We start from the raw sequence: 27,883 nt of genomic DNA on the forward strand, positions 1-27,883 counted from the left end.
TACAGTGACCATAGTACTTCCCTTTTACGGGAAGAAACGAGGTGCTTCTGCCGCCCCAGATTGCAAAGAGCGAAGGGTAAGCAAATAAAGCAGGCGTCATCTGAAATGATATTAGTGCATATTACAAGGTATTATTGCCGTTTTGAATTATACATTCAATTATAAATATTTCTTCGCAGCCTGTTCTTCAGGAAAACACAGCACGGGCGAAACGATCTTAAAAATCTACCACCAGGACAGTAAAAAAGAAAGCGGTAAGACAGATGACAAGAAAAGTTTATTTTGACGTCTGTTCCGCAAGTGATGAATACTACTGTGTGACTTTATTTCTTACATGAATTATGTTATTTTGCCACAGGCTATGGGTCTCTTCTCTTGGCCACTGGCCAGGGTGCCAACCTGTAGAAGCAGCACTTGTATGGAGACTTTTCGGCAGCAGCAGGAGCAGTACAATGCATTACTGGGGAGGATTGGGAGGTTAGAGACACACCTGAAGATGCAGAAGAAGGAGACAGTATGTTCCGGCATACTTGTGACTTTTGAAATTTACTGGGGTGAGGACCACATCGGTAAATTTCGCTGGGTCCAGAGGCAAAAGTGCCTTGCCTTGCAATCTCCGAGAAACCATTAGTAGCATGGTGAATCGAAGATTCTCAACACTTACATCGTGCGACTGGAAAATAATTTGCGATCGGATCAACGAAATGCATTACCATTCTCACGTGCATAACAAGGAAGATTAATAAACATAAGGTTGTTTAATAACAATCTATTGTATATCTCATGGCTAAGGGAGCAAAACATCAATATTTACTGCTAGTAATTATGTGCGATTTATAGTTGAAATCCTGAGCCTAAATATAAACATCTCAAATCAGTTTCGATCAAGGTCTCCAAAACGAACAAGAAAAAGAGCATTTTCAGAGAGCAATTACGCTGTGTTTATGTAGAATAAGTGATTAGATTTATGAGCAATCTAATTTCTTATTTCTGAACATTATTACACAGAAGACAAAGGTAGGGATTTACGTTGTATTGTGCATTGTGCTGCTGTAATACAGCTTAAAATAAAAGTCTAAACAGTATCAGCTTTATTTATGGGTTGTAATTTAAAAAAAGTCAAAAACCGCACTCAAAATGCAATTTAGAGCTTTCTGGCAAGAGGAGACACCAAACTAATAATGTAACATGCTACTGTTTGTGCATGAACATAGTTACAGTATACTGTTATTTCTTTAGATACGTGATTGCATGTTTATTTTTTAATCCATGGAGTGACTGGACGTCCATAAGAATCAAATTATAGGTTTAATTGGGCTTTGACAGAAACCAAATTTCACAAATTTAATATGTGCTTTTCTATATTTATATTTGTCAATTAATTGTCCATAATATTGCTAATCTATTTTTTCAAAGACATGTTTGTTCAAATAAAAGTCACGGCGCCAGCTGGATTTGAACACCCAACCTGTGGTTTAGTAGTCAGGGACATAGACCTAGACCACCTGCTAGTTCACATGAGGAGTGGTGAAACAGCCCTACACAAACAGTATCAACAGACATTGTACAGAGTATATTATTCTTGTGTTGCAGTACATGGATATAATTATTTCGTTATTAATTTCATAATATATTCCCTATTAATCAACATGGAAAGCATACACCTAACCCATTACACCATAGATGTAATCACCTGGGAAGGAGTGATGGAGACATTTTCAAAGAAAGATGGAGACATTTTCAAAGTAGCTCAGTATATTTATATACTGAGCTACAGTATATAAATATAATTATATGGTTATTACTTTCTTTAGATATGTGATTCTATATTATATTCCCTATTAATCAAATTCTAAAAAGTATGCTTTTGTTTACTGCGATAACAAGCATATTAGCAGAAAAGGTTAAAACATTATAACTTTTTACAAAGTATAGAAACTTAATATAGTAAAAAGGAGCATGTAAAAACTTTTTCAAAATAACCACAGTATGTAATCGAATGAAAGACTTTGATGCTTAAAATGTTTAGGAAGAAAGTGGAATACTGGTGTGTATTTTTTCTTTAAACTACCAATACCAGCCATTTACAGTTTACATAATATGTGTATGTTCCTAAATTATTATCGTTTATGAGCATGTGAAAGGCATGGTGAGTCAGAGATTCTCAAAAGTTACTTGGTAGGAAACTAATATGTGATCGTATCAACGAAATGCTGTGGTATTACTTTTTGTCAATGAAAAAATAAATTGTAAAACTTTCGTTTACAAAGACGGTTACAAAGAAAGTGGACCACAGTAATACTTTGAGCTTACAGCCTGTCCAAGGTCATTCATAATTAATATTGTTAGTAATATCTTCCGTAAAGACTTTGATGCATAAAATATTTCTACATCATTAAAATATTTATGATGAAGCTTGAAAGTTGTGTGCTTTTGTCCAACTGAGCAATCTTGCTTTTATAAAATTTACCAACTTTCTTATGTTTAATGATACACATGCTGTAATACACAGTTTAAAATTATTAAAAATCTAAAGAGTGTACAACTTAAATTCTTAATTGGAAAGAGATTGTCTTTCAGCAGTGACCGGAAATTAAAACTGGCCACAGCTCAAATGTTCTACTAGAGAGGTTAAGCTTTATTAGCTCCACCTGGTGGTTTTACAAGGTGATTCCAGATACTTTTATCATAACTGCGGTATGACTTTTCCATAGCGTACTCCGTGCATTTTGAATGGCTGCATCTGTACATATACAGATATAAAAAGTGTAACTTTTCTGAAGGAATGCTCATAGATAACAGTTTCCATAGATTCACTGGTACACACAAAATGCATTATTTTTACCCCCCACCAATGTCACCTTACTTTAACTTTGATTAAAAAAAACATAATGAAGAGATGGGAGAAAAAGAAGTGAAGTAAGAGGCCAGAAAATCAGTCATAGTCCTGTAACGTCCTTCTTCTACTATCCCACAGATTGTAGAGGAAGAAAGATATACAGATGCAGCCATTCAAAACAAGCGGGCGATACCGCATTATTTTGTGGTGCACTTTATGCAGTCTACCACGAGTTACCATAAATTCTCCTATAATACCGCAAGTAAAATAATAGTATCCGGAATTTCCGCAAGGTGGAGCTAATAAAGCTCAACCTCTCATGTTTGAGCTGTCGCCATCAAAGTCTTACTAATAGTATTAATAATGAATGACCTTGGACAAGCTGTAAACTCAAAGTATTGCCCTGGTCCACGTTCTTTTTTTCATTTACCGTCTTTGTAAAAGTAACACCACAGCATTTCGCAATCACACATTTGTTTCCAATCATGCAAAGTACAGTAATTTTTGAGAATCGATTTACCATGCTTTTCACATGCTCATAAAAGAGATTAATTTAGGAACATAAACATATTACTGTATGCAAACTGTACTGTATACAGTATGTGTATGTATATTTAATGTCTTTACTGTGCCCATTTAAGTATTGAATATTTATATGGAAATTTACCACTGAAGGGAAATCTTAGTACCTGAGAAAATTAGGTAGGTGACTATTCATTGTTATTAAAATGACTTAAATTCGATCATGTTGTGATATTTAGAAATATAAATTTGTTTGGTGCGAGTGAGGTTTTAATTTAATCTCCGACCCAGGGAAACGTTTTATTTTTTCAAAGAAATGTTTGTTAAAAAAAAGTCATGGCTCCAGTGGATAAACACAGAGCGTGTGACGTGGGAGTCAGGAACCTAAACCACAGCGCCACCGGCAAGGTCACATGCAGAGTGCTGAAAAAGCTCTACAGAAACATTATCAACAGACAATGTACAGCGTGTACTATTCTTGTGTTGCGGTACATGAATATAATTATCGTTATGAATTTCTTAAGATACATGATTCCATATTATATTCCCTTTTAATCAAATTCTAAAAGTATGCTTGTTGACTCCGGTATCACATTAGTTAAAGACTTCGAAGCTTAAAATGTTTAGGGAGAAATGGAATACTGGTGTGTATTTTTTATTTAAGGTACCGAGACCAGCCATATACTGTATGTTTATGTTCCAAAATTAATATTGTTTATGGCCTTCACACGCGTTACAGTATGCTCCTATTCTTTTTATGCTCAGCTACTAAGATTTCCCTTCAGTGGTAAAATTCCATATAAATATTCAATACTAAAATGGGCACAGTAAAGACATTTACTGTAAATCTTTCTAGACCGACCAACGGACCACGAGTGCCCGTCGGTCAACCAATCACGTACCGCGGTATTTTGTGTCATCATGTGTCACGATGCGCGATGCTGTAGCCAATTACCTCTGGTACGTGTCTGTACTGCGCACTTTGAATGGCTGCATCTGTAGAAATTAGAATTATAAGATTATTGTCACTGTCTTGTTTAGATCTTCTTGCTCTTTATCTGTTTCTAGTTGATGTCACACAACTAGGGAAAGCCAACACATACAACTCAGTGAAACAATTACTCTGTTACACTAATTTTAGGTGCAGTGTCATAAATCTTTATTGCTGGATTGTATCCAGCAAATTGTCATTCAACTAGAAATCTATAGTATTATTATATCTTAAAAAAATATTAATATACAGAAATATGCCAGAAAGAATGGGTTTACAGTTTAACATTCTTCATATTAACGTAGTATTTTAACATTAGTTTTACATTTTATTAGTATTATTACAGTATTATCACAGAATATCAATAAGATAGTAGAACATATTTTCTATGTTTACAAACAGTGCCAAAGAGGCAGAAACAGAGGCACTTCAGTCTTTTTGTTTCATTCAAATTTAGAACTGTTGTTACTATTCGTTTTTGGAATGCAGAAACATAATTTTCAGTTGTGCTGTTCATATCTGACTTCAGAATACACAGACTGTCTGTCTGTTTTTCTCCTCTTCTTCCCAGTCTTAGTTTTAGAGTCAGCGAAGCTCAAGGCAGCATAATTCAGCACATCTGTGTCCTCGTTCTGAAAAAACAGTAACATCACACTTTTCACTGGAAGAAGCCTGAGCTAGTAGAGGGTAGGAAAGGGTCTCCTGGACCATCCTTTGAACTTTTAGTGTGGATACTTTGTTTATGATTGTTTGTGAATTGGCTAGCCTAATGGTATCCAGGGTCTGAAAACAAAAAGATCCCCAAACTTGTTAAGAGTCACTTCAAGAGGTGCAGTCTCATGACTGGGAGCTAATCCCTCAAATATAGAGAAGGAAGTCAGATTCCATTTTGCATGATACTGTTATCAGGAATAGTTTTGGAATAGCTGGAGGACTCCAAGCTGAACCAATTGAGATTTAAGTACTTGGGACACAAGGAAGAGAAGGTTCATAGAAGTAGTCACCTGAATTGGAGAGAGTAAATTTGAGAGACACTGCCTAATGACTTGGAGCTGAGAGCTCAGGGAACTGAAGGAGGGGTCAAGGTGAAAGAAGGGAAGGGGACAACCTAGGGGAAAACTAAAAGATAATGCAGAAGGAGGGAGATCGAGGGAACTCAAAACTTCAAACGTATGCATTTGAGAACTTGAGGTTTAAATAGAGAACAACTGAAAAATTGAGGAGGGTTTCTGTCTTCTCTTCCTGAACCCTCACTTGGTAGTTATCATTAGAAATAACACAGTAATACCTCTGAATGTCATACTGGTAACACATTTTTATTTATTATATATTATATTTATTTAATATATATGAAATATTCCAAACCAGACAGATTATCTTCTCAGCTTGTTGCCTGCTATCTGTGTCCCTATTGCAAATACCAGAATTAAATAACTGTCCACATACTATTCCTTTTTTTTCATTCTGATGAAATTAAGTAATTAATTTTATTGAAAATATCAATAACACTAAATCACATTTTCATAAAAATAATCAATTTTTGCAATTTATCTGAACTATTGCAAGCATTGCATTAACTTTTGTCAAAATGTTTCTCTAATATGATTCACGTATTTGAAGCAAAACCTCTTGAGAAAGCGAACAGAAGAAATTATAAATCAGTTACAATTCATGTGAAGCTCTTAGTATTTATAACAAATTATATATGAAAAAAGACTAAAGATAGGACCACTTTGTAAAATGTTGATAATTTGGGGGCTGATGAAGAGGATAATACATTTGGAATGTCAGACCTCACTAATTATAATGACAGCATTCATTTTAATCCTAAGGCAACATGAATTGTGTTTTCAATTACAGGCTCTATATGTCTTATTTTTAATCAAATATTCTTTATTACTATGACTGTTTATGAAATGTTTATACATTTTATTACTTTAGTTCAGCAGCCAATAAAGTACCTGTTTATTTGAGGAATCCACAGTGGTGTGTTCATGGAGGCTCTGCTGAGAAATATGTCCTGATAAGAAGACATACAGTGAATTATCATCACACATTATCTGCCCTCTGAGTTAAAATAAAGAAAATCACTGAAACTGAAATGAAATTTGTGATTTTTTAATAATATATTACTTATTTTTTCAGAGGATTATGGACAAAGATTTTAAAACACAACACAATCCTTCTTTAAAGCTATAACTATCTGAAATTCATATTTTGGGATGAATCTTAGTATTTAGTTGCAAACAGCAGTATTATTTCTTTAACATCATATTTATTTTTATGTTTATGTTGATTTTTAATCCACTGACCTGTACACAGATTGCTTTTTTTCTTCAGTATTGCATAGTTGAGAACAACGATCACCATCACACAAACGGCATTAGATACCAACAAGCCAAGGAAAAAGGGATGACTTAGAATTTGATCAATATTTCCTGAAACAAGTTGCCATGGTTATGAAATGCACCATAAATGAAACACAATTTCAATAAAAAAATCAAGACAATTTTTTGTCCTTTTTTAATTCAGGTTTCATTGTAAATATTTGTTCATACATGCAATTTCTCATGTACAGCAGCTTTGGATTTGCCAGATCAAAAAATGTGAGAAAACTACAAATCCAAATCCATTTGAACATTTAAATATAGAAATATATTGGCATACATAGTGTTTTAAAAAATAAGCATAGAGATATTTATTTTAGAGTTACCTTATCATGTAGAAGGTGTGAAGGCAAAACATTTTTCAGACATTTCAAATGTTTCTATGTGACGTGATGAAAATTTCAAAGTAATAGGATTATTATTATTATTGTTCACTCACCTTTACCTGTAATCTCCAGCTCTGTTCCATTCCCAAACAAGATCTCCCCACATATAGCCACAGCACAGTAGTAAGTTCCAGCATCAGAGGGGCCGAGGTTCCTCTTGGGGAGGTTATAGACACAGGTCTGTGTAGGATGCTTAGCCACAGAGATCCTCTCACACTGATCACTCCTGTTTCCTTGGGTGTAAATTATTCCTGGAAGGGATTCTCCTGATCCATGTCTGAACCAATAAACACTGTGCTCTCCTGCACAGGTCTCAGTGTGTATTGTGCACTGCAGAGTCACATTATTTCCTTGCTGGACTGGGACTGACACAGGCTGCTGTACAACACTCCTGCTTATCAACCCTGACTCTAAAAATAACAATTATAGAGTTAAGAAAGTGTGAATTATCTACTGTAACTCAAGTTATCTATAAATTGCAATCTCAAATAAATATCCAAAAAAATTAATAAAAATAAACAGAACTACGTAATAGTAATAATATATAGTGTGTATATTATTGTAAAGTTTAGCTACACATCAAGACTATTATGGTGAAGATCATATAACAGTTGTTTATAAAAACTTAAAACATAAAACAGTACAATAATTTTGATAAAAATTAAAAGAAAAGATAAAATTAATAATCAAATACATACAATTATGTCTTCAAATACTGTATAATACCAAATATTGAGGTATGAAAAAATCAATTATAACAAATTATATGTATATGAGTATTATGCACCTATCTCATTTTCAGCATTTTCAACAGTGACTCACATATGCAAAAAAAAAAACAATTCTGGAGGTGTGCATGGGTTATTGATTTTTTTTTTCATTTCGTAAAACATTTAATCACTGTCTTTTTTCTTAATTAAAAGATTGTCGTTTTCAAAACATTGCAAACATAAACAGCACCAAATTCTGATATTTCTTATAAAATATTAAGGCAATAAGAAGAGATACGATATTGACTCCAGCTTTCTAAGAAGCCGCCACTGCAAAAACAGTTATAACCATTAGGAGACTTGTTTGACCTCTATGTTGTACATTACTTTTTTAAAAAATTTAAAACAGAAATTTGTGAAAATGTATAAGATACTATTTTATAGACAAGTTTGGTAAACTACAAATATGCAAGCTGTATACAATTTTTATTATGCATATTTATTATAATATATTTATATCCTTATGATGAATTAAAAAAAATTCTAATACTATTCTTACAGTAACTGATGTGATACCTCATTAATGATGCTTTCATATCTAATTATATCATTGTTATTGTTGTTGTTAAATATTGCCTAAATGTAAGTAAAAATAAATCAGTTATCTCCATAAACCTCATTACTCCGCTGCAGTTTGATTTTTAAGTATATAATCATGATATTGATATTATCAATCCTGTCTTCAATCTGTCACTGTCATTAACTAAGTAATGTTTTATATTTATTAGTGCACATTCATAAATATTCCAGACTGTTACTATATAGAATGCAAGATTCTCATTTACCCTTAACGATCACGAGGGTTCCGTTCCCAAACATAACTTGTGTTGTGTAAGCTGTTGCACAGTAATACGTTGCTGTATCTGATTTCTTTGTTCTAGAAATTATCAGGTGAAAAAATCCTTTTCCTGTGTTCTTTTCCACCATGAAGTGTGATTTTTTAAACTCATCAAAAAATGTGGTGTCATTAGACAAATAATATGATCTTAGTATACATCGAGGTCCCTGTCCAATTGTCTGTTTGAACCAAAGCATGTAAGAAATTTTGTCAAAAGGTAAAAAGCATTCCAGAGTAACACTGTCTCCAGGCTGAACCATCTTCAAGATGCTGGGCTGGACAATGTTATCAATGTTAGCCATACCTGAAATACAACAAAAAGAATATAATTGAAACAGAGGAGGAAACTTATAAATTTTATATATCAGTTTATTTTATTTAACTACAGCTCAACTAAAGTTCAGGTGAGAATTAAATCAGGTAGTCAGCTTACTCATACTTTTTTTTCTTTTGTTGCATTAAATATACAGTAGTACATCTATACTGCTGATTTTATTTTACCCTGAAATGGGTGTTGCTTGTTTTTAAACAGTGTCAGAAAAAGTAAATTAAACTTAACAAATACTTGCAATTTTCAAAATAGTTTGTACTAGTAGAAAAAATATAACAATCTGCTGATTTTATCCTAATATCAAATTGAATTTATACTTACACACATCACAAAACAATGCAAGAGTCACACTGAATCTGATCATGACCATAGTTGATCTGTGTTCAGATCAGCTTGTCTTGATTAATGAAGCATATGAATTGGAATTAGGAATCAGACTTCAAAAACAGTGTCAAGCAGCAGGAGGATAGGCGGAGAAAACAGCTTGAGTGACTTGATTGGGTGAGGGGATTCCACACTGGTTTGTGTTAGTAAATGAGAGGTCAAACTACTCTTAACCACGTCAGGGTTTTGAGGATTTTTACAACTAATAATTCCTGTCAATTTTTTAGATGCTTTGTATATGCATTGCTCTTCTCACTGTCATATCATTTAGATTTTTACACAGTTTGTATAAATAGGTTTATTAAGGATGCCTGCAAATGAAATATTGTATATTTTTTGTCCTCAATCTTCTCATAACTATATTGTAAGATAAGTTAAGCGAGAGATACAACTGGTGATGTCGTTTTACTTTCCAACATGTGACACAGACATTGTGAGAAATGAGAAGGGTGGTTGTGTTCTGGACCCTTTATTTTCAAAGAAACTGCTTTGATGTGTGAACACCAAAAAGGAAATACATTCTTAACTACTTTAAATTAGTTGACTTGTTAGCAGAAAATCTCAAATCTCAGATTTAACAGAAAGGTTAAACTTTCTGTAAAGCTTTTAGCTTTTTATTGAATGGGATTCATTTATATCCTCTGAAAGTAATTGATAATGAACTATGTTATTTAAAAATATTATTTATAGAGGTTCCCAGTGCTGGTGCTAGGGACCAACACACCTGCTGGTTCTAGTTCCAACTGACATGACATATGCGACACTGTTTGAAAATAAATAAAAAATACTTGGGAATTTCTTTTAAATTATTGTGTTTTCAATTACTAATACCATTGTAGAAGTATTGCTCCGGTTTGCTTCAATCTTCCAAAACCATGCAGCCCAAATTAAGTGACCTCTAAGTTAGTACCTGTGTGTGTACCTTGTGATAGACTGGAGTGTCACCCAGAGTGTGAGCCGTCCTTATGCCCTGCACCTGCTAGATTAGGTTCTGACATGTTGTGGTCTTCTAAGGATTACTGGATAAAACGTACTGGATAATAGTAACAGTTATTACAGTATTGTTTCTATTATTCTCACATTAAGCTCTCTAGTGTCCAAAACAAGTTTGTGAGCTATAATTTGCAAATGTGTATGAGTATACACACAGGCATCAAACCTATAGGCTCTGCTAGACAATGAGATTAGGATAAAATGAGTGGGTGTGTTGAGAACTGTGTATTTTGTAAACTGTTAAAGCTGTGTGACACAGTTCTAAGAGTGTAAAGTGGTAACCAATTTCCACAGCTAATGCAGCTAAGAAGCTGAGATGATCATGGGAGGGAATATTCTAATAAGACATATTGGCTACAACATCACAAAACATGGCTTGGAAAGATTTTTCTTCCAGAATATTTAAGTTTTTCACTGCAATATATTCAGCTGCAAGGCTGTGCTACTACTATTGTAACTTTACTAATTTTTGTTAAGTTTATTTGATTTGGCAAATATCTACTACATCTTGGTATCTGAGAGCTCAGGATGAAAGGAAAAGAGACCAAATAGGCCTTGAAGGACACAACTGAGTGATATTGCTTTGAGTAAATAACTCCTCACAACAAATCAGAAGCTTCAATTTCATATTTTTAAGCTTGTTATTTTTAAATATACAACAACACAGTGCACTGATGTGTAGGTTGATTTTACTGAAAGAATTAGAAATTGTAACAGTACATTACTGAGATGGGGCAAGTTGTTTAACAAGCACTCTTTGCACACATATTTGAAATATACAATATAATATTAATAAAAAAAAAAAACAGAACATCACATTAAAGCAGAAAGAATAATATCATATATTTAAGATGACCTGATACTAATTCTGGGGGCTTTGGTTACCTACCACAGTTCAAAGACATCCTATTAAGTGTAAAGGTTTTTACTGGCATGACATTTAGTTGCAATAGTAATTCTGTGAGTTTACCTTGGCTATTAGGAATCAATCGGCAGAATAACAAGGAGGTTTAACAAGGATTCACAATACACACACAATATACATTAATTGATACATAAAAACAACATATGGGCTCGCCCTCTAACTCTGTGCTTTGGTAAAAAAGTTTAAGTCCCAAAGTTCAGACAACAATTGTGTCAGGCACGTGTTTCTATTGTCAGTCTGCCAAATTATTTCAGGAGAGAGAGGAGGCTGGCAGAGTTAGAGGTCACACACTGCTTTTTTTCTGGGGAGAATATGGTTGGTGATTGGTCAAGAGCTACCAGGTGAAGTGGGTGCCCGCACCCTGCAGGTCCGTGATTGGTTGGTCATCTTGTGAGATGATTAATCTTGCCTTGTGACTTTTATAATTATCATCGGATATACCTCTCCCACACATCCAGGCACAAGCAGTGGACTTCTTTCATAAGGGAGTATTGAAAATGGATCTAGACTGCTGCAGAAGAGATGATTATCCAAAAGATAAGCTCATCTCCCTCACTTACTCACATGAAAGACCACTAGGTTATCCTGTGGCTGATCACAAAAAAGGGACTGCTACATTTCTGTGACAGGCTGTTTGGTGTAGGTACACATGGATTGTTAGAAATACTTAATATCTTTTAATTGCAAGTGAAACAATAGGCCTTGTCCCTACATAGATCAATTACCTACTATAGATATTGGTCCTGTTGTGAAAGTGAATGTGTTTGTGGGTGTGTGTGCCCTGTGATAGACTGGCATCCTTTGCAGGGCATATTCCACATTGCACCTGTTGATTCCTGGGATAGGCTTTTATGACATTGAATTGGATAAGCTGTATAGGTCATGCTATTTGATGTTAAGGTATGTTTGTACTAAGTTCTTGCTAACAAGTCCTCATGCCTGCATCTCTGAATAATGGAGGATTTGTTATTCCTTGTTGCTCCACAAAGTCTACAAGAACTGCAAACTGCTCTTTCAAGGAGAGATAAGAGTTGCACAGACACAGCCATAAAACCATTAGGCCATGAACAAAGTAGGCCTGGTGATTCTCAAGACAAGAGAAGAGATTCACCAACACCAGAGACAAGGCCATACATTTGGAGCAACTACTTGGCAAGGAATGCAATTAACGGCTTTTGTAAGCTGCAGTCTAACATACCTTAAAAATGTCCATGTATATATATATACTGTATATCCTATGTACCGCAAACAGCATGTTTTGGTTTGTAAGAAAACCGGTTCAGGGACGCCAAATATGTAATCATAGTGGCTCTCTGAAGGCACCAGTTCTGTAGGGTTTGGGCACTTACTGAGACAATTATTAATTGTAGCAGTAAATCACAAAGTTGATTCTTTTGGTGGCTTTAGAATCCAACCATGCGACATAACTCAAACAACGCGCACACACAGGTACTAATACACGAGGATACATTTATCAATACATAGAATATGCATTTAAACCTAACAGATCTTATCGAGAAGGTTATCAGAATACAAAAGGTATATATTCAATCAGTTACAAAGTGTTACACATATCAAGAGGACATGTTCAGTATATCATTCATTTAGACCGTTTCGTAAAGTGAACTTGGTTATAACTTCTACATTAGATACTCAAAACAAGTACATAACTCTTAGGAATTAAATTGATATCAACTGGTTGGGATAACAATTGAATTCTCGAGCTGTAATGCATTGAAGTTGAATACTCATCCAATTTCTGGGGATTCAGATCTCCTGCGGGCACAAAGTTGCAGTTGCAGGCTGTTGCTGTCCAATCCGCGCTCTCTGGCTCCGTGCCAGGCTGTGCTGTGCGGCTTGCGACGGTGCGCTGCTGATGCTCACTGTTGGCTTTAACTAGCAAAGTTTGTGCACAGGAGAAAAGATGACTGTGGGTCCCAGCAAGTCAGGAAGAGGACCTGTTCGTTCCTGATGAAGAGCTGAATAGTGATTCAGCTGTCCACAGTTCCGACTTGTTCACGAGGCCTGCTGCTGGAGCTAACCTCGGGTGGATCCTCTGGTTACTCTCTGGCAACCTCCGCTCTAGACTCTTAGAACAAAGGAAAGTTCTGGCACTCGGACACACTGGCTGTTCCGTGGTTGTCCGGGCTGAGTCTCAGTATGGTCAGGAGGCGCGCTGCGAGAATGTCCTGCCCTAGGGAGCCTACTGCTCCTGGGCCACCCTGCCCTGGAATTCTCCTTTGAATTCCCTTTAGAATTGTCCACTGAATCTCACTGAATCTTACCTTCTGAATCTGAATCTCGTTGAATCTCCCAGGCTCTCTGTGTTGCCTGTTTTTACCTGGAGGAACTTCAGCTCATTGATTGGCTGAACGTTCCATGGGCATCAGAGTCCCACGTGGGTTACTCTGCCCTACCAGTCCCTGATTGGTTGATCAAGGTGAGATATGAGTCACTTACTCCTGAAACTTAGGAATGCAGTCCAGATGTCCATCTGGCACTCCCTAGACAGATAGGCGCCAATGGATGACCATTGATCATGATAGGCAGGCTTAGCTAAGTGCATCCCCCTTTGGGAGCTGTCCTAAGACCTTAAATCACCCTGCATGGCTGCACCACAGAGATGAACAGAGAAATGGGGCCTCATTTGGGAAGGCTCAGAACACTTAAATCTTTCTTATTAATAAGCCTCGCCGCTGCAACTGTTATCTAGGCAAATACTACCCCCTTTTAATGGTACCTTCATACCAATCAATACACGCATGCGCAATCCTGAAACAGGCACTACTAAGCCAGCCCCTGTTGCCTTGCTAAAGTTTGGGTCCTACAGATTTGCGGGAGAAACCATTTTGATAGTGAGAAATCCTAACAGCTTATTTATTTGAGATACGTGAGTTGATTACCAATTTGGTTCATTTTCACTTCTAAATCAAAGGAATACAGGTGTTTGGTTTGAGTTAATGATTAATTTTGATAATACAGGAACAAGCTTACTTTACTCTGTGTGTGCAAGCAAAGCTATCCCCCTAATTCCAGACTAGTTTGTTTATATTGGAAACCAGCGTTATCGCCTTTGTTTAGACAGTGAAATGTTTACATATGTGTGTGTATGTGTTCATGTGGATACCTCACAAGTGCCAGTTGATCTGGAAATGGTGTCTCCAGTCACAAGATGAAACTTTTCTAAAATGTATAACAAATTAAAGACGATTAAAATCTATAATCTTTCCACGTGTAATGTCATTAGAAAGTACAATAAGTTCCTGCTTTGTCTAACGATGGTATCAAAAAAGAAACCTGTGCTTAATGATAATTAAGGGACTTAGAAGTCAAAGAAAAATATTTATGTTGTTTAAATACTAAGTACTTAAATACTTTGAAAAACCTTGGGGTTATATTCGATTCTGGCTTAACATTCGACCCACATGTACAGCATACTGTCAAAACATCTTTTTTTCACCTTAGAAATATCGCAAGACTACGCCCTATGCTATCATTAACTGTGGCTGAAAAGCTGATCAACATATTTGTATTCTCTCGAATTGACTACTGCAATGCTCTGCTCCCTGGGGTATCTAAATCTACTCTGAACAAGCTGCAGTATGTCCAAAATTCAGCAGCCAGAATCCTGACCAGATCTAGTGCAAGTGTTCACATTACTCCTATCCTGGAGTCCTTGCACTGGCTTCCGGTCAAATTCCGCGTAGACTTTAAAATCCTCATGCTCACCTACAAGGCTTTACATGGCTTGGCACCTCAATACCTGTCTGAACTTTTATCGCCCTACTCCCCACCTCGCAACCTCCGCTCTTCAAATTCTGCCCTCCTTACTGTCCCCCAAGCCCGTCTACATTGTATGGGCGACAGGGCCTTCTCCTGCTATGCCCCCAAGCTCTGGAACTCCTTGCCCAAGGATATTAGAGAGTCACCTTCTCTAAACTCCTTCAAATCCAGACTCAAAACCCTCCTTTTCAGAAAAGCCTTTACTTAACTGCTTCCATTCTTCACCCCTCTGCTCTTCTTAATACCATCTTCCACGGTCTCCTCTATTGTTATTGTTGTATTGTTGTAATTATAATTGTGTCCTGTCTTGTGAAATTTTCTTATTTATTGTTGTAGTCTTCTTATTTATTGTTATTGTCATCCTGTAAAGCGCTTTGAGAAGCCACCTTTAAAGGCGCTATATAAAATAAAGTTTATTATTATTATTATTATTATTAAGTTCTCTTAGTGACACTGTCGCTGTGTCTTATGAGGTCCCTTGAATCCCCCTTCAAACAAACTGTCACAAAGATCCTGAATACCAGCTTTATCTTGTGTTCTGGTGACTACAGAGCATTTATTACATCAGAAAGCAGGTCACTCAACACAGGCAGATACTATCCAATAATCAAGTCATGTCAATAATGTTGCCTGATTGGCTATGTAGATCCTGGGTTCTCCTTCTCCCCCCCAAAATTAAAAAGATGGCATTGCCACAAAGCTGTAAAGCTGTAAATTTAATGGATGAAGGGTGTACAGATGCAGCCATTCAAAGTGCGTGGTACAAACGCGTACCGCGGGCAACTCACTACGTCATAGCGCGTCATAATGTGTCATACCGCGGTAGGTATTTGGCTGGCCAAAATGACCGACAGGGGCACTCATGGTGCGTTGGTCGGTCGTGGAAAGATTTAATCATTTAATGTCTTTACTGTGCATGTTTTAATCCGCTTAGTATTGAATATTTATATGGAATTTTACAACTGAAGGGAAATTTTAGTAACTGAGTATAAAAAGAAGAGGAGCATAATGCATCTGAAGGTCATAAACGATATTAATTAGGAACATAAACATATTACTGTATGTAAACTGTACTGTATACGGCTGGTCTTGGTAATTTAAAGAAAAGATACACACCAGTATTCAATTTCTCCCTAAACATTTTAAGAATTAAAGTTTTATAAAACAGTCCCTAAATAAGCGATTGCTGTGTAGAATTAATTTTAATTTTTAAAATTTATTTAACATGAAAATTAAGCTGCTTACAATCCTCCACCTGAGAATATAGTCCCTCGTTGCTACGCAACACAGAAACACAGTCACAAGTAACTAACAAAGAGAGGAAATTAGCTAGCCAATATTATAAAGGAATAAATTACTTGTTTTTTGTTTATTTCTTCTGCACATTTATTTGAACATTACCATTAACTGTACAAGCACTGAAAAACTGTCCAATCCCTAGTTCGTCAGGCATTTTCTTTCACTATAACAGACATAAAAACTCCCTTGCTTTTAACAGAGCGTTTCATAGTTTCTAAGAGTGAAAATGATTTAAACTATGTGACACTTATCATTCAACGAGAGCTCAAAATATCACAAGGATCCTCAAGAACACAACAAAGACAGCAGAAAAAGATATCAGATACATGAGAATCCAAGCTTTTTTATCTACGCCAAGAAGTAATCTTTAAAATTTCTTTATCACACAGTGAAGTCCAAATTCCGGGGTGTGCGTATATTAGAGAGTATAGCACTTCTTCGAATGTGTGTCAGCCAGATTTCAGGACCGGAATTATTTTAAAATAGGGAATTTAGTGTAGCGGCAATGCTTGTTAATAAGACAGAATTAAGTGTTGCTGTGCTTTCCTAAATGAGGCCCCATCTCTCTCTTCATCTCTGTGGTGCAGCCAAAGAGAAGCTATTCATGCAGGCTGATTTAAAGATGTTTTCTTTTGATAAGGGACAGCTCCCAAATGGGGATGCATTTAGCTAAGCCACGCTATCATGATCAATGGTCATCAATTGGCGCCTATCTGTCTAGGGAGTGCCAGATGGACATAGTGTCCAGGAGTAAGTGACTCATATCTCACCTTGATCAACCAATCAGGGACTGGTAGGGCCGAATAACCCACGTGGGACTGTGATGGCCATAACACTTTCAGCCAATGAACAAGCTGAAGTTCCTCCAGGTAAAAACAGGCAACACATAGAGCCTGTAGTGGACTTTTCAGAAAGGGAGAATCTCAAATGAGAATTCCAGAGCAGGACGGCCCAGGAGCAGAAGGCACCCAAGGGCAGGACATTCTCGCAGCGAGCCTCTTGACCATCCTGAGACTCTGGACAACCGCGGAACGGCCAGTGTGTCCGAGTGCCAGAACTTTCCTCTGTTCTAAGAGTCTAGAGTGGAGGTTGCCAGAGAGTAACCAGAGGATCCACCCGAGGTTAGCATCAGCAGCAAGCCTTGTGAACAGGTCGGAACTGTGGACAGCTGAATCACTATTCAGAACTAGCGCTTCATCAGGAACGAACCGGTCCTCTTCCTGACTTGCTGGGACCCACAGTCATCTTTTCTCCTGTGCACAAACTTTGCTAGTTAAAGCCAATTCTAACTAGCCGGTCAGTAAGCATCAGCAGCGCACCGTCGCAAGCCGCATAGCACAGCATGGCACCTAGCCAGACAGCGCGGATTGGACAGCAACAGCCTGCAACTGTTTCTTTGTGCCCGCAGGAGATCTGAATCCCCAGAGATTGGATGAGTATTCAACTTCAATGCATTACAGTTCAAGAATTCAATTGTTATCCCAACCAGTTGATATCAATTTAATTCCTAAGAGTTATGTACTTGTTTTGAGTATCCATTATAGAAGTTATAACCAAGTTCATTTACGAAATGGTCTAAATGAATGATATACTGAACGTATGTCCTCTTGATATATGTAACTCTTTGTAATTGAATGAATATATACCTTTTGTATTCTGATAACCCTCACGATAAGATCTGTTAGGTTTATATGCATATTTTATGTATTAATAAATGTATCCTGGTGTATTAGTACCCGTGTGTGTGTGCGTTGTTTGAGTTATATTGCATGGTTGGATTCTAAAGCCATTAAAAGAATCATTTTGTGATTTACGGCTACAATTAATAATTGTCCCCGTAAATGCCCAAACCCTACGGAACTGGTGCCTTCAGAGAGCACACAACAATAGTATGGAATCACGTATCTAAAGAAATTAATAATGATATTAATTTAAGTATCTAAATATCTAAAAAATATGTATCTATATAACAGGTAGTATTACTGTATTCCCCTTTCTTTGTAAACATGGAAAAACAGTTTCACAACACGAAGCTATGTCACTCTTCTGTGTAAAAAAAATGGTTTGAACACCTTGTTTTTAATAAGCTGCTGAGTAAAGAATAGGAATGTTCCTACTGTCAGTCTTTACCGAAGATGTCACTTATAGTATTAATAATGAATGACCTTGGACAAGCTGTAAACTCAAAGTATTACTTTGGTCCACATTCTTTGTAATCCGCTTTGTAAACGAAAATACTTTTTCACCACTGCATTTTTTTAACACCACAGCATTTAGTTGATCCGATCACGTATTCATTTCCAATCATACAAAGTAAGTCTTGAGAATCTCCGATTCACCATGCCTTTCATATGCTCAAAAACGATATTAATTTAGGAACATTAAACTGTACTGTATAGTGCTGATCTTGGTAGTTTAAAGAAAAAATACACACAACAATATTACATTTCTCCCTCAACATTTTAAGCATCAAAGTCTTACATGTGGTTATTTCGGAAATGTTTTTACATGCTCCTTTTGATCATGTTTCTGTTTACTGTTACTGTCCATATTATGTTTAAGTAGTTAATGCCATTTTTATGACCACGCACGAATATTCTTATGTTCATATTTTCGCAACAGAATCAGTGCGAATTGTAATACTAATTAAATGACCACGGGCAACATGTTCGTACTGTATGTACACAGCCCGAAAGCCTAACATTAATGTTGTGCATTCGCCTGGTGCTGCGCGGTTATCACATCTCTCTCTGTGTGTGTCTACAATGTTTGTAAACAAACCAGTTTCACAGGTATTTTCAACGTAGAATAAGGGTGACTCCACCTTCCCCCACTGACATGTTTTCTTAGAAAAACAGATTCAAAACACGAAGCTGTGTGAGTCTTCTGTGTAAAAAAAATCAGTTTGAACATTTTTATTGGCATTATTATACAGGACAGACACAGTGACTCAGGCACTCGTTAAATGAAAAATGGTGCTTTATTTTTCAGTACAGCTGAGTACAGAGAGACCCACACACTTTTTCATATATAAGATGTATTATATATTTTTCATATATAAGATAGAATGATGTGTTCCTGCTTAGCCATTGCATGACTTTAAAAGCTATAAAAAGAGGTTTCGATAGTTAATAACCACTTTTTATGCGCAAAACACGGGTGATTTTCTTCCTTCTGATCAGCTTAGAAATCTGTGTATGCTGTAAGGTTTTAATTTCTTAATTTTCAAATAGAAAAAAAATATTTTGTTGTCTTCCTGGTATGTAGAACAGGTCAGCAGGTCTTTTTTTCCCCAATCAGAGACTCGCCACAATTCCACAATTCACACTCAACCACATCACAGATCACACACATACGTATCAGGACAGTGACATCATTGCCTTTCAAATGAATCCTTTCATTTCATTTAAAATGAAATTTTAAAGACTATTTCTTAACATACATAAAAAGCTTGGATTCTCATGTATCTAATATCTTTTTCTGCTGTCTTTGTTGCGCTCTTGAGGATCCTTGTGATATTTTGAGCTCTCGTTGAATGATAAGAGTTTAAATCATTTTCATTCTTAGAAATTATGAAATACTCTGTTAAATGTAAGGGAGTTTTTACGTTTGTTATTGTAAAAGAAAATGTCTGACAAGCTACGGATTGGACAGTTTTTCAGTGCTTGTACAATCGACGGAAATGTTCAAATAAATGTGCTAAAGAAATAAACAAAAAACAAGTAATTTATTCCTTTATCATATTGGCTAGCTAATGTCCCCTCTTTGCTAGTTACTTGTGACTGTGTTTCTGCATTGTGCAGCAACAGGGGACTATATTCTTGGGCAGAGGAACATAAACAGCTTATTTTTTGTGTTAAATAAATTAAAAAAAATAAAATTCATTCTATACAGCAAGTGCATATTTGGGGACCGTTTTATAAAACTTTGACGCTTAAAAAGTTTAGGGAGAAATGGAACACTGGTGTTTATTTTTTCTTTAATCTACCAAGACCAGCCATATACAATACAGTTTACATATATTAATATAGGAACAACATATTACTGTATTTTATGAGCATGTGAAAGGCATGGTGAATCAGACATTTTGAAGAATTGCTTTGTATGATTGGAAACGAATGCGTGATCGGATCAACGGAATGCTGTGGTTCTTTTTGTGAATGAAAAAATAAAGTATTTTTGTTTTCAAAGACAGTTACAAAGAATGTGGACCAAGGTAATACTATGAGTTTACAGCTTGTCCAAGGTCATTCATTATTAATACTATTAGTAACATCTTCGGTAAAGACTTTCATGCATAAGATATTTCTGCATAATGAACATATTTATGATAAAGGTGGTAGGTTTTGTACTTTTGTCCAACTGAGCAATCTTGCTTTCATAAAATATACCAACTTTTTAATGTATAATGATTAACATGCTGTAATACACAGTTTAAATGTAAAAGTCTAAAGAGTATACAACTTAAATTCTTAATTGAATAAAGATTGTCCCTCAGCAGTGATCGGGATTCGAAACCGGGTGTTTTCTGGTGACAGCTCAAATGCCATGCAGGAGAGGTTAAGCTTTATTAGCTCCACCTGCCGGTTTTAGAAGATGATTCCAGATACTATTAACATAATCTAATTTACATATGGTATGATGCGGTATACTGCGACAAGCCCCCCGTGTTATACTCCAGCATACCCCGCTTGTTTGTATGAATGTATGAATGGATGAAAAGACCGGTTTAACTAATAATAAGCTAATAATACTGGGGAACGGAATGTGTTAGTGCTGCTTCCTTCTGTCACAGCACCTTACTCTTTCATTACAGTTTAATTCTATTATTATAATATTTGGAATATATATACGTAATGGCCAGCAGCTATATCACCCTGCAGCTCTCAGCTGGCTACACAGTGAAGCTAAGTAGGGTTAAACCTGGTCAGAACCTGAATAGGAGACCTCCTGGGTAGCTATGGTTCCTGCTGGAAGTGATGTTATTGGAACCAGCGGGGAGTGCCCACCCTGCGGTCTGTGTGGGTCCTAATGCCCAGTATAGTGGCAGGGACGCTATACTTTAGTGGGCGCCATCTTTTGGATGAGACGTTAAGAAATGATCCCCGGGCATTTCTTGATACGAGTAGGGAGTTATCTCAGCGTCTGGGCCAAATTTCCCCCCTCAGCCTTTTCTGTGGCCTCCAAAATTGTTCCCGTGTATGATTGGCTTGCACTTGCCCTGTGATGGACTGCTGCCCCATCCAGGTTGTATCCTGCCGTGCACTCCTTGCTTGCCGGGTAGGCTCTGGTTTCCCGCAACACTGTATGGTATAAAGTGGTTTGACAAATGACATAATATATATACATCATTTTCATTGGTAAGTCAGATACACATCCAGTTTTGTCTATCTCTCTCATCCTCATGCCAGTCTTAATTTTAGTGTCAGTGAACCTTAATGCAGCATAACTCAGTGTATCTGTTGACTCACTCTCAAAAAGAGTAACATCAGTAAATGTATTTGTTTTAATCGCATATCTAAGGAAAATTGCAGTATAACTTTGTTCATGCACAAACAGTGGCATGTTACATTATAATTTGTGTGTCACCTCTTGCCAGAAAGACTTTTTCAAAATTGCCAGATTGACTTTTTCTAAGTTGCAACCCATAAATAAAGGTGATAAAGCTTAGACTAACTGTATTCTAAACTGTATTACAACAACACATTGGACAATGCAATGTAAATTGCAAAAATGCACTTGGAATCTGTCCAAGCCCTCCTACGAAAATTATTTAAACTGCAACACTGATCATTCATCTCTAAATAAACTTTATTTTATATAGGGTTTAAAGCGAATAGGTAATTAGATTGCTCATAAACCTAATCGCTTTTTCTACATAAACACAGCGAGATTGCTCTCAGAAAATGCTTTTCCTTTATATTTAGGCTCAGATTTCAACTATAGATCGTATTATTATAAACTTTCTTGGAAAAATTTATTTTATGTTAAGCATGTTTGCTAATAATTCATTAAGGGCTAAAATATGTTCATTGTCTTCCAATTGAGTCGAGTTGACATTGGAAGCTTGCCACTCCCGGACTGTTAAACCAACGCATTAGCATGTTAAAGCGATTCCATTGAGGAGCCCAGCTACCAGTTAACACTGTACTTCCTACTTTGAAAATACCTGTGAAACCGGTTTAATTCATCACAGCCAGCACTCCGGCAGAGAGGGGGTTGTACTCGTAAAGTGGAAGCAGGCGAGATTTCCAGTGAAAGACACCCCCCCGCCCCCTCAAAAACCCAGTAGGCAATAATGCTTTAAGTTGAAAATTGAGGTGGATTTTGTTTATGATAAAGAGGATAAACTGGGATGGGAGGAGGGTTTGGTTTTACATAAAAGGCGGGATTATGATAATTGGAGGAATTTGCGAGAGTATAATGGTTAGATATATTTGATTTTGTATTGTGGTCGTTATCTATGTTTTTGGTTGGTATTATGTTTATATGGTTGTTTTTGTTGGTTGGTTGTTATTATGGTTATTAATAATATGATCTATAGTTGAAATCTGAGCCTAAATAAAAATAAAAAGGCCGTATGGACTAACCTACAGATGGCTGTCAAGTGTCAAGAAAGGACTGCTAACTGCTAACTGCTAGGGTCTTAAAGAAGAGTTGCCAAAAAGTCTCACTGCAACACTTAATTATTTGAATGGCCGGTGGGAAGCTGGTGTCCCCAGTTCATTGGCCCAGACAAAATCCTGGATAATGTAAACACTGTTACTTACTGTCTATCCCTACCATGATCACTACGGCAACCAATATCATTGGTGTTAGACATCTTATTTCTGCTCATCCCACACCACATCCCAGTTGCCTGTTGGGTCCAATCAAGTCTACAGTATCTAGCCATTGGCAAAGAAGATGACCTGAGGAATGGACTTGGGTTACAGCCTGGAACAATCCTCAACTGGTCCAGACTTTCCGCCAAACATCCATCCCGACACCATCTATATGCCTGGGCTGGGAGCAGCTTGCATCTCACTGTTGCCAGGGGCAATTAGAGCATTTTCATGGGGACCTTTCAATCAGGCAGACTATTTGAGGCCAGATTCTCTGTTAGATTGGTGCTCCAACACTGAACCCGAATCACTGTTGTAGGGGTTTTGTGCATTTACTGGAACAATTATTAATTTTAGCAATAAGTCACAAAATGATTCTTTGATGGCTATTAGAAAACCGACCTTGCAGGATAACTCAGCAACACATACACACGGATACTAATTCACGACAGTACATTTATTAATACATAAAATGTGCATATAAACATAACAGATCTTAAGAGTGAGGGTTAGCAGAATACAAAAGGTATATATTCAATCATGAAGAGTTACAAACCAAGAGAAACATACATTCAGTATACCATTCATTTATACCACTTTGTAAATGAATTTTGATTGCAACTTTTACACTAGATACTCAAAGGCAAGTATATCACTCATAGGAATTAAATTGATATCAGCTCAGGTTGAGGTAACAATTGAATTCTTGAGCTGTAATGCAGAATGTTGAATACTCATCCAATCTGTGTGGATTCAGATCTATCGCGGACACATAGAAACAGTGACAGGCTGTTGCTGCGTCCAATCGGCGTCCTCTGGCCTGGTGCCAGGCAGTCGGTGTGAGGTGTGGGAGAAGGAGGGAGAGATTCCTGCTGCAACGCGCTGGCAGTAGGCTCTCTGGCTAGTTAGTGTTGGTTATACTAGCAGATTGTGCACATGGAAAGTGACTGCGGGTCCAAACAAGTCACACTCTTTAGACGGGAAGAAGACTGGTTCGTTCCCTGATGTAGCGCTAGTCTTGAATACTGATATTCAGCTGTAGACAGTTCCAACCGTAGTTCACTCGTTGATCAGGCGAGCATTCGCGGTGGGTACCGGCAGTTCACGAGGCTTGCTGCTGGGCTAACCTCGGGCGGATCCTTTGGTTACGCGCGGATGACCTCCATTCTCGACTCTTAGAACAAAGGAAAGTCCTGGCACTCATACCCACTGGCCATTCCATGATTGTCCGAGATGAGTCTGAGACTTTCCTGGAGGAGCCTCTTTCTGGGCCCTATGCTGCCTGTTTTATCTGGAGGAACTACAGTCGTTCATTGGTTGAATGATCCGTGGACATTCAAGACCCACGTGGGGTTACCCTGCCCTACCAGTTCCTGATTGGCTGATCGAGGTGGAGGATGAGTAACCATGCTTTCTAACATTAGGGTTGTAAGCAACCTGGGATGAGACTCTCCCAAGGAATCTCCCAGACAGTAAGGTGCAGAGATGACCATTTATTAGGGTGGCTGGAGAATCTAAGCCTTGGGAGGTGTTCCTTATCAGGAAACTCTATCAGCTAGAAAAACACCTTAAATGTGAACCAAATGGAATGGCCTCTCTATATCCAGCACCACTGAGATGAGGGAGAGAGAGACTGGCAAGGGAGCAGAAACTTAATTTCTGCATTTTTAATAAGCCTTGATGCTACACTGTAAAGCTACTGCTTATTTGTACCTTATAATTGTATTTTTCTGTTGCAAACAGCGATTCAGTGGAGTCTCACTTCTCCCTGATTAAGCACCCTTCAGCACTCCTTATTCCACTCATTCTCATGTCCCTGCTACTGGACCTTGCCTGAACCTTCCTGACAGATTCTATCCAGAGATCCAGTTGCCTGAATCTCCTGGCGATCTCTTTCCCACTGGTTTTCCTGCCTATCTCTATGGACAGTCCTCACTCAGTGATATTGCAGCCTTTGCTTACTTCTTTACTTCCAGCCTACCTGCACAACTCTTTTTGTTCCCTACTCACTGACTCACTACCATCTCATCTCCCTGGAACTCCCAAAGATCCCAAAGTCTTATACTTGGGGCTCCACCTGTCATTTCACTGCAGCACTTAATTCAAGAAATTTCGCTTGAGGGTAAGATCACCAGAATCCGGCTCACTTATTTTTGTCACTTGATGCGATCAGATTCATTGGAGAAAGCAATGATGCTTGGAATGGTCAGTGGAAGAAGAAGACGAGGCTGCCAAAGAACGCGGTGGCTCGACGCCATCAAAACGGACACTGGCTTAGGCATAGAACAGCTGAAAGAGAAAGTCCAAGACCGGAAAGCATGGCGGGAGATGGCCTATAGAATCACCGAGAGTCAGATCCGACTGAACGGATGACATCATCACATCTGATATTTAATAACAGTGACATTATTTACATGTTTTAAAGTAAATAAAAGTAATACAGTCCAGCTGAGTATTATTTTTTTACAATTGTTTTACAATTATGTATAAAATAACATCTACTTGAACTTTTTAGTCATTTTAAGCATTAGTGATAGTGACTTTTTTGAGTTACAAATATGACACATCCATAATATGTAATCATATTAATGGTATTGGACCTGTGAATAAATAGCTTGTCTATCCATTTCGTTCCTCTTTCTTCCAGGATTAGATTTACCAGCACTGAAGTTCAAAGCAGCATAATTGACAATATCGGTGTCCTGATTCTGAAAAAAAGAGGGTCATTAGTTTGCTACAGCACGTTTGTATCAATACAGTGACAAATAGAACCACAAATAAAAAAACAAACAGACATTATTGTCATGCAAAAGAAAATAGTTTTAAACAGTTCTGTCAGTTTTGCAGATATTTTCAATACTGGTAAAGCCATTACCAAACATGTATACTAAATATGTGTGGACTAAATAAAAACACCATTTAGGTGGCAAAAAATAATTAAAAATAATTCAAATTACCAAAACTGACTATGAGTATTTAGAATACTTTAGAACGTGCAATGAAAATGGTCTTTCTCCCATGTACACATTTGTTGCATTCATTTTTTATAGCAAATTCATTTTCAGAGCGAAAAATATATAAAATGCTCCTATATAAACATATTTTATATGTAAGACCCTCTGATTTAGACTGAATTTTGTTTTTTAATTTAATTCAATCACTTTTCATTTAATTGCATATTTGTTTTATAATCTTCCTGTCCAGGGTCATTGCTCACATTGTAGATCGTGTTACATTCTTTGATTTCACTATCCAACATTGTAAAAACATTACACAAATGAGAGAGAGACAATGAATGAAGTTGAAGTATTTAAAGTACCACATTCAGGTAAAAATACCCTTTTTCCCCTTGTAATTGTTATTAAAAAATGTACTGTAAATGGCTTAGATACAGTATGCATTTTAGTGATTTCAACAGCACACTACCACGGCTTATTTTTGACATTTTGTTATAGTTAGTGAAAATTGTTTTTCATAATTGTTTTGCGTATCACAGATTAGAATTACAATTGTTTTCACTTAGGAAACTATTAATAAAGTATAAATATAAGGTATAAATGACCTTGATGATGATTCTACTTAAGTGCACAAATCATTAGAACATAAGAAAAATTACAAATTAGAGGAAGCCATTCAACCCATTTATATTTTGGTAGTTAAACATTACATTTTTGGTAGCTGTTTTGATTCAATACTTTCAATCCAGCCATTTCTTGAAATAAGCCAGGACAATGATGTAACCAAAATAGCTGGATAGCCTGTCACTCACACAACCCCTTCCATATAACCACAATTTTTAATTATATTATGATGCACTTTTTATTCATTATTAAGGCAAACTTGCTACCAGGAGACCTATGTTCATACAGATGCAGCCATTCAAAATGCGCGGGCTGTACGCAGTCTACCGCAAGCTACCGGTAAATATCGCGAGTTACCGTAAATTCTCCTATAATACGACAAGCAAAATAATAGTATCCAGAATTTCCGCAAGGTGGAGCTAATAAAGCTCAACTTCTCATTTTTGAGCTGTGGCCATCAAAGTCTTTAACGAAGATATTACTAATAGTATTAATAATGAATGACCTTGGACAAGCTGTAAGTGTAAACTCAAAGTACTGTCCTGGTCAACATTCTTTTTTTCGTTGACCGTCTTTGTAAAAGTAACACCACAGCATTTCGCAATCACGCATTTGTTTCCAATTATGCAAAGTATTTTTGAGAATCGATTCACCATGCCTTTCACTTGCTCATAAAAGAGATTGATTTAGGAACATAAACATATTACCGTATGAAAACTGTACTGTATACAGTATGTATATGTATATTTAATGTCTTAACTGTGCCCGTTTAAGTATTGAATATTCATATCTAATTTTACCACTGAAGGGAAATCTTAGTAGCTGAGCATAAAAAGAATAGGAGCATACTGCAAGGCTTGTGAAGGCCATAAACAATATTAATTTTGGAACATAAACATACAGTATATGGCTGGTCTCGGTACTTTAAAGAAAACATACACGAAACATGGTTTCATTATGACCAGAATCGGTCTTGAGATATTTTTAACTTGATTTACAGTATTTGAGAGGTATGTCTTAACACCGATAC

General features: G+C 36.7%; 1 protein-coding gene across 2 annotated transcripts in view; it reads right to left on the minus strand.

The window, feature by feature from the left end:
* Nucleotides 1-260: 260 nt before the first annotated feature.
* The window catches only part of LOC102698442 (uncharacterized), a 44,526-nt gene continuing 16,903 nt past the window's right edge, over nucleotides 261-27,883 (minus strand). The window contains exons 4-9 of one of the 2 annotated variants that reach the window (XM_015361802.2): nucleotides 8,681-9,037; nucleotides 7,185-7,535; nucleotides 6,665-6,790; nucleotides 6,314-6,372; nucleotides 4,317-4,984; nucleotides 261-490 (exon numbers count right to left, since the gene is read on the minus strand). In XM_015361802.2, coding sequence (XP_015217288.1) covers nucleotides 4,853-4,984; nucleotides 6,314-6,372; nucleotides 6,665-6,790; nucleotides 7,185-7,535; nucleotides 8,681-9,037 — 1,025 coding nt within the window. In that variant the 3' untranslated portion in view covers nucleotides 261-490; nucleotides 4,317-4,852. Of the gene's footprint in view, nucleotides 491-4,316; nucleotides 4,985-6,313; nucleotides 6,373-6,664; nucleotides 6,791-7,178; nucleotides 7,536-8,680; nucleotides 9,038-27,883 lie in introns of both variants that reach the window. The other variant, XM_015361800.2, reaches the window with a different exon arrangement.

The sequence above is a fragment of the Lepisosteus oculatus genome, chromosome 13 (assembly GCF_040954835.1).
Source record: "Lepisosteus oculatus isolate fLepOcu1 chromosome 13, fLepOcu1.hap2, whole genome shotgun sequence".
NCBI lineage: Eukaryota > Metazoa > Chordata > Actinopteri > Semionotiformes > Lepisosteidae > Lepisosteus > Lepisosteus oculatus.